Raw genomic sequence first — 7570 nt, 5'->3', positions numbered from 1 at the left:
GGGTAACACGGCATGCCCGGTCAGTCGATGCCAGGCACAGAGCCAGGCAATCCCACAGCCGCGCTGCACCCTCAGTCGCTGGTAGCACCGGTGCACGGCCAGCGCATCCCGGCACCAGGCAGACGCCTCAGCTGCCAGCGACAGCGCATACGACGGGCACCGCGATGCCCAGCCAGCATGCTGCCAGCCAGCGCAGCCACACATGGCCAGCCCACCCACACATGCCCCCAGCACTCACTTGTCCACCAGGTAGTTAAAGTACCACTTGAGCAGGTCGCACTGCCGCGCCCCCGACACCTCCTCCATGCCCACCTCCCGCCGCTCCCCGGCCCCCTCATCCTCCAGCTGCTGCAGCCGCATCACCAGCAGGTTCTGCACGGGAGGGAAGGTACGGGAGGCGGGGGAGAGGGCAGGCAGGTGTGGGTGGGGAGCAGGACGGGAGCGAGGGAGGCAGCACAGCAAAAGGCGGGCTGAACAGCGGCAGGAGCAGGCTGGGCGAGCACACGGCTCCAGCGGGGAGCCAGCCAGCCGGCGCCCCAGCCAGCCAGGCTGCCTGCCAGGCTGCATGGCCACCCACCTTGACATTGTTGAACTTCTGCTGCGGCACCTTGGTGGCGGCCTTCTTGGCGGGGAAGAGCGGCTGCGCCGCCGCCGCCGCCGCACCCTCTGCCGCGCCAGCGTCCGCCCCGCCTGCCGCCTGCTTGTCCGCCGTGCTGGCAGGGTCGGCGTTGGCGTCGCGGTTCTCCGCGTCGCTGCCGGCAGCTGCTGCCGCGCCGGGGCCGGCGCCGGCCTCCGCGGATGCCATCTCGGCATCGCCGTCACCATCGCCAGCCGCCGCCGCCGCCGCCATGTCCTGCTCCTCCACCATGTGCTCCACCTCCGCCACATCGTCAAACACATCCTCATCCCCCAGCTCCTGGTCGGCCTGGTCAACATTGATGATGCTGTTCTTGACCAGGCGGTACGCCTGCGGGGCGGTGAGCAGCCGGCACGGTGGGTGCCAGGCGGGAGCGTGTATCGCTGTGGAGATGCGGCGGAGAAGGCGGGGAGGGCGGTGTGCCACTACCAGCCGTCTCTGGCTGGCATCCTTGCCCAACCGTCCCACCGTGCTACCTACACCCTCTCCCAGGCCCTGGCTCAGCCTCTACCACACAAACACACCCCACACAACACTTGCACATCACCACCACCGCTCAAGGTCCCGGCCACAGCCCACCTCCTTGACGTGCTCCCGAGTGACGTGCTCGCTGAGGTGCAGGCGCGACAGCGCCTCGCTCAGCCGCACCAGCGCCTCCAGCTGGCGCACGGTGATGCGGTAGGCGGTGGCGGTGCCGGGGGCGGCGTCGTCGCCGCGCAGCTTCTTGTAGGAGACAACCAGCTGGCGCTGGGCCTACGGGCGGCGGCGGGGAGGGCAGGGGAAGACATGGGGAAGAGGAGAAGAGGCGGCAGTGGCAGAGGCGGCGCAGGAAGCGGCGGGTGGCGGGTGGGAAGCCGGGGCCTGCCCCGATGGTCCCGCGGCGCGGGGCGATGGCGGGGCTGCGCCGCACCTCTCGGGAGATGTGTGGCTTGATGGCGCGGGCGTACTTGATGAAGCACTGCATCTGCTCCATCGTGTACGGCGGGTTGAGCGCCACACCCTGGCCCTGATGCACGCTGCGGGGCGGGCAGGCGCGGGGCGGGGAAGGACATCAGAGAGGGAGGGAGGGAGGCTTGTTGGCTGTCACGTTTGGTGCTGGGTCACGAGGGGTGGCAGCCCTCAGGCAGGCAGGCTGCCCGTGCAGGCGCAGCGCCGCGCCGTGCAGTCGGCGCCTCCCCACCCGCCACGCCCTGCAGGCCCCGCAGGCCCCTCCCCACCCCCACCTGAGGATGTGCTCCGCTATCTGCTTGTCCAGGTTTGCGTCTGGTTCGTCAATCATGACGTGCAGCAGGTCAAAGCTGCAGGCGCGCGCAGGGCAGGCGGGGCGGGCAGGCAGGCTAGGTACGGCAGGCACGCCTGTGGCCATGCCGGGAGCAGTGGTGGGGCGGTGTGGGCCGCAGACCTCGCTCCCGCACCTCACAGCCCTGACAGCAGGCCCAGCGCAGCCTCGGCCACCCACCACGCACCACACACACACCACCATGCAACATGCATTGCAACCACCACCATGCGACCACGCGCCCGCTCACCCACCCACCCACCGTGACAGGATGGCTGGCGGCAGCGCCACGTTGTACTTCAGGGGCTTGGAGCGGTCGTACCGCCCCGCCACCGGGTTGGCCGCCGCCAGGATGGATGTGCGGGCGTTGAGGGTGGCCTGGATCCCTGCCTTGGCGATGGAGATGGTCTGCTGCTCCATGGCCTCGTGGATGGCAACCTGGGGGTGGTGTCGGGGCGGTGGGGCAGGCGGGGAGGAGAAGAGTGTGAGGGGGGCAAGGCCGCAGCACCTGATGCGCCGCGGCCCTGCACACGCCTGCTGATACCAACCGCGCAGCGCTGCTGCGCCGCCATGTGCCGCCCCGTACCGTCCCCGTACCGCCCCCGTACCGCACCTGGTCCTTGACGTCCATCTTGTCGAACTCGTCGATGCAGCAGATGCCGTTGTCCGCCAGCATCAGCGCCCCCGCCTCGATGCAGAACTCGTTGCTCTCGCTCTCCTTGACCACGGTGGCGGTGAGGCCCGCGGCGGAGGAGCTCTTGCCGGAGGTGTACACGGCGCGGGGCAGGAAGGCGGCCACATACCTGGGGGAGGGAGGGGGGGGGAGGGAGGGAGGGAGGGGGGCAGGGGGCACGCAAGGAGGCCGTTGTTGGGGGGCGGGCAGGGAGGTGGATCCCCACACGGGGCAGCAGGTAGACGATGGCAGCGCCCCGCGGGCCTCCCCCGCTGGCCGGTGGCTGCCTGGCCTGCCAGCCGGCCGGGCGGGCGCCTCGGCGGCTCACTTGAGCATCTGGCTCTTGGCGCAGGCGGGGTCGCCCACGATGGCCACATTGATGTCGCCGCGCAGGTTGATGCCCTGCAGGCCAGGGGCAGGCAGGGAGCAGGCCCAGGCAGGCCTAGGTACGCTCAGGCAGGGGCAGGCAGCAGGCAGGGGCAGGCAGGGGCAGGCAAGGCAGCTGTTCTTGTGCGCCTGCTGCTGGGCGGCCTTCATCCAGGGGGTGCCCCCTCATTGCAGCGCGCAACCCCATCCCGTGCCAAAACCGCAGGCGCAGCAGCCCCGGCAAGCCACGCGGGCCGCCGCCGCCGCACCTCCTTGGTGACCTTGTGCATGCCACCCAGCAGCATGAGCAGCAGCGCGCGCTTGACGTCGATGTGGCCGTGCACGTTGGGCGCGATGGAGCGAGCCATGCGCTCATACAGGCTCTCGTCACGACGCATCTCCTCGAGCCGCTCCTGCCCGGCACCGGTGCGGGGGGAGAGGGCGAGGGGAGCAGCGCTCACATCAGCACAGGCGGCGGCGCGGCGGCCCGGCACGGCCCCAGCCCTCGGCCCCAGGGCCGGGGGGCATGATGATGAGCAGACGCTGGGCCCAGCAGCACAGCCATGCAGCCAGCGCGGCACGGCAGCAGGGGCGGCAGCAGGGCCCATCGGCCCACAGGCAGGCCCTGGGCAGCCCTGCAGCCAGCTGCGCGGCGCACCCTCTGCTCCAGGCTGAACTGCGCCAGCACCTCCTCGGGCTCCTGGTCGTCGTCGGCGCGGATGTTGACCATGCCGCTCTTCTGGTCCAGAGGCTGCAGTCAGGGGGCGGTACAGGCGGTACATGCAGTACAGACGGTGCAGCACGCAGCAGCTGTGACAACAGCTTCAGCAGACTTGGGCCTTGCAGGGCGGCATGCTGCTGAGGCTGGGAGCATGCGTCCCTTGTTTGTCGCATCCTTGCCCAGGCCGCCACACTGCTGCTGCTGCGGAGGACCCACCTGCGTGCCGCTGGCGATGAAGACGAGCCTGTAGGTCAGCTCGCGCACGCCGGTGCGCGCGGGGCCGCTCTTCAGCCCCGTCACACCCTCGCTCAGCCCGCCCTTGTCGCTCTGCAGCTTGGCCTGCAGCCGCTCGCCGGGCGCGCTGCAGGCGGCGGGAGAGGGGCAGGCAGCCGCGGCGCGGCGCGAAACAGCAGCCGGTCAGCAGGAGGAGGGCAAACCGCAGCGCCGTGCAAAACACGAGGCAGGCAGGCAGGCACGCACAGCGCTGCTGCGCTGGCCCTGGTGAATGGGGCCTGGCAGCCCAGCCGGCCAGCCAGCCGGTCAGCCCCGCGGCCCCGCTCACGTCAGCGCCGCCACATCCGGCACCACCACCAGCATGCCGGTGAACACCGCCTTGTCTCCGGGTCGCACGCTTTCCACCTGGTCATTGCGCAGGATGACCTCCATGGTGCGTGGCAGGGAGCCCGCGGGCACCTGCGCCAGGCGGGACGCACGTGCGGGGAGGACAGGCGGGCGGGGGAGGTGGGAGGGCGCTTCATGTTGGTCGGGCCGCAGCGCTGGCCCTGCCGTCCGCGCAGGCCGCTGGCCAACCTGCCGCACCCCATCTCCGCAGCGGCCCGACACTGCCGCAGCACGGGCATGGCTGCGTGGGCCCAGCCACACCAGCAGCCCGCGCAGCGCCGCCAGCTGGCGCCACCTCACCTCATCCGGGTTCTCCTGCACCTTGGCCTTCTGCCAGTCCACAAAGTGGGACTGGTCCATCACAAGCGACCACGCGGTGCTGCAAGGAAGGGGGGAGGGGTGCGGAGGGGGAGGGAGGGCGGTGGGGCAGGATGACGGCAGGGGAAGCACGCAGAGGGATGAGCCGAGGGAGGGCCACACGCACGCCTCGCTCACGTGTTGCCGCAGGTGGCGTTGGGGCAGATGACGGGCTGCGTGTACTTGAACTGCTGCTCCACGTCCTGGACCACTGCACACCAGGCGGCAAGTGGCAAAGCCCCACCCCATCAATGCTGGCCGCGGAGCGGTGCTGGCAGCCCCAATTTGCAGCGCCACCTGGCTGCAACACCCGCGGCCCAACCCAACCCCTTTGCCGCCCCCTCCTGCGGCCAACCCACCCGTCATGCACTCCATGCAGCGGAAGGTGCCGGTGTAGAGCTCGGGCCGCACGTCGGTGGTGCGCGTCACGGTGCCCACAAACTGGCTCAGCTTTCCAATCTTGGCGGAGCGCAGCGAGCGCAGCCTGTCCGTCTCCAGCAGGCCGTAGAAGGAGATCCAGAACTGCTTGTCGCTGCCGTCCTCGTTCTCGGCAAAGGTGTCCAGGTGCTGGCGCACAAAGGCGCGCACCGCGGCGTGCAGGAAGGGCTCCAGCCGGTAGTAGGCCTCTGCGATGTTGGCGGCCAGCGACTGCGGGCAGCGGGGCAAGCGGGCGGGGCGGGGCGCGGGGCAACGCGATTGAGCGTGCGGGGAACCCCAGCCGGCATGGCAGCAAGGGTGCAGGCATTGCGGGGAGCTAGCAAGAGCCGGCCGACAAGCACGCCCAGCCGTCAGCAGCGGCATGTGTATCAACAGGGCTCCTGGTGGGCAACAGAGACGTGCACCAAGCGGGCAGTGGCTGCCCGCTCCGCTGCCCCGCCGCCGGTGGCCACCTGGTCATACTCCAGCACGTGCTCGAAGTTGACGTACAGGCACTTGAGCTCCCGCTCCTTCATGGTGGCCAGCTGCGCCACGTAGAAGCGGCGCCGCTGGCTGGGGCGGCCACCTGCATGTGTGGCGGGGCGGTTCAAAATCGGCGCCCGCCTCACGCCGCACTGCGCATCCCAGCAGCTCCCGGCAGGCTGTACAGCGCTCGGTGATCGCCACCAACGCCCAGCGCGCCGATCAGTCGCTCGCACCTGAGCGAAGGCTGTGCGAGCCGCTCTGGCTGGGGTGCTCCCCATCGTGCTCGCTGATGGTGTAGCTGTTGAGGAACTGCAGGAAGCGCTGCTGGGCCTGCTCGCAGAGCTCCAGCGGAGCGTTTATCGAGTTCATGAGGGGGATGGCGTCCTCCATCCTGCCCGCTGATTGTATCAACCTAGTCAAGGCAAGCTGGATGTGTGGGGGCGCGCGGGGCGCCCAAACTTTTGAACCGTGCTACGCCACGTGGGCCGCATGTGTTCAGGGGGCAACACATGCTGCTCTCCCCCATCTGAGAGCTCCTGACCATGAATCGATCACATGCACGTGACTATAGGTAGCGGGTGATGAAGGAAGCAGCTCAACCTGCTATCGGGCAAGCAGCACAGCCTGCCCCCCTTTGTGCTGAGGGAGCCAATCCTGAGGCAGAGGCAGGGCAAAGGGCACACAGAGGGACGACAGTGCATGTCCATTGATAACAGAATGAGACACCCCCAGTCAGGAGCAAGCCAGGTCACGGGCCCGTGCGGCGGTGCGGCGGCTCCGCCGAGCGTCTTCAAACGAAGAGTAACAGGGGATGGGGCCTGAAATGCTGCCACACGCTGTTATACCCTGCCCATCCGTGGCCCCCATTGCTGCTGTCCTCTGAGAAAGTGCTGGGAGCTTCGGGATGGCGGCTCTGCTGCCGCCGCCGCCGGGATGCCGCAACAAACCCTGCCTGTCGCCTTCTTGCTCAATCCTGTGCTGGCAGGCTGTGTCTGTCGCCCCCAAGCTGCCTACATGCGCCACCTCTCCACGGTGGGCTCCCAAGGCCCTGGCTGTTTCTCGGGTGCTCACTTCTTCTGCTGGGGTCCTCACATCTGCTGCTGCGCTGACGTTGGTGGTGGTTTGGAGAGTGCTGGAGGATGCGGTGGGCACAATTTCCTGACTCGAAAAGTTCACAAACATGCACAAAGGCAGATGAGCCTGGGAACCGAGCGACCACGCAATGCCAGTGGCGGGTGGGGGGGGCGGTGCCGCGTGTCGGATGGAATGGAGCAGCGGTGATGCTTCTGCCCCTCTCCACACCTTGCCAAAGCATGTTCTGTGCCTTCCAGGTGCCATTCATGTCTGCTGCCAGCAGCCGTCTTACGTCCATTTTGGTTGCGACGCTCACTTGCGGAGCGAGCTCTTGATGGAGCCGCAACCCTCAGGAGGTCTCCGTGAAGAAGAAGAAGAAGATGTGACCAAACACGGGTGACTCAGGGGGAGAAACGGTGGCAGCGACTTTCCAGAGGAAGCCTGCCGCCACTCCCTCCCCACAGGAGGCTGTCAGGCTGGATCTGGAGGGTTCTGAGCTGTCGGCGGCGTCTGTGCATACAGTGATCGTCGTGATGTGCGAATCTGCACGTTGTAAGCGAGGGCACTGCGCACAAGGCGGCGAACCGCCGTCGCCGCCTGGCGGGGCGCAACGCCGCACCGCTCGAGAGCAGCGCGCGCTGTGGAAGTGACCAGGCCCGAGTGGGACACGGCGACAGGGAAGCAGGTGACCTGCCACCCCTGTTGAACCAGGTAATGCATCCAAGAGCTGTGTTGCTCCAGCTTGTCAGCAACTGCCGCCTAAAGGCGGGTGTCGCGGCATGCGTGACCTCCACGCAGACGAGCACACGCTCCTCAGGGGTGAGCTGGCTGAGAGAGATGGTGTGGGATATATAGGTAAGGAGGTCTCCTCTCTCTGTTTGGTAATCCGCCAGGCTGGCCAGCGCGATCTGTGGTCCAGTGTTTCTGAAAGCTGGGCGA

General features: G+C 68.3%; 1 protein-coding gene across 1 annotated transcript; it reads right to left on the bottom strand.

Moving 5' to 3' along the window:
* Window positions 1-904: 904 nt before the first annotated feature.
* CHLNCDRAFT_28165 (hypothetical protein) lies at window positions 905-5835 on the bottom strand (the record flags this gene model as incomplete). The annotated part of the gene is made up of 15 exons (XM_005843244.1): window positions 905-967; window positions 1217-1390; window positions 1548-1653; window positions 1861-1935; window positions 2179-2354; window positions 2530-2719; window positions 2918-2991; window positions 3225-3353; window positions 3614-3689; window positions 3870-4037; window positions 4239-4369; window positions 4598-4676; window positions 4793-4865; window positions 5014-5302; window positions 5545-5835. Coding segments are annotated over 15 exons (2094 nt in total), but the record flags the coding sequence as incomplete, so codon positions are not given.
* Window positions 5836-7570: the final 1735 nt, after the last annotated feature.

Source organism: Chlorella variabilis (genome assembly GCF_000147415.1).
Source record: "Chlorella variabilis unplaced genomic scaffold CHLNCscaffold_32, whole genome shotgun sequence".
Lineage (NCBI taxonomy): Eukaryota > Viridiplantae > Chlorophyta > Trebouxiophyceae > Chlorellales > Chlorellaceae > Chlorella > Chlorella variabilis.
The sequence above is the reverse complement of the archived record's forward strand: the minus strand, read 5'-3'. Positions and strand labels throughout refer to the sequence as shown.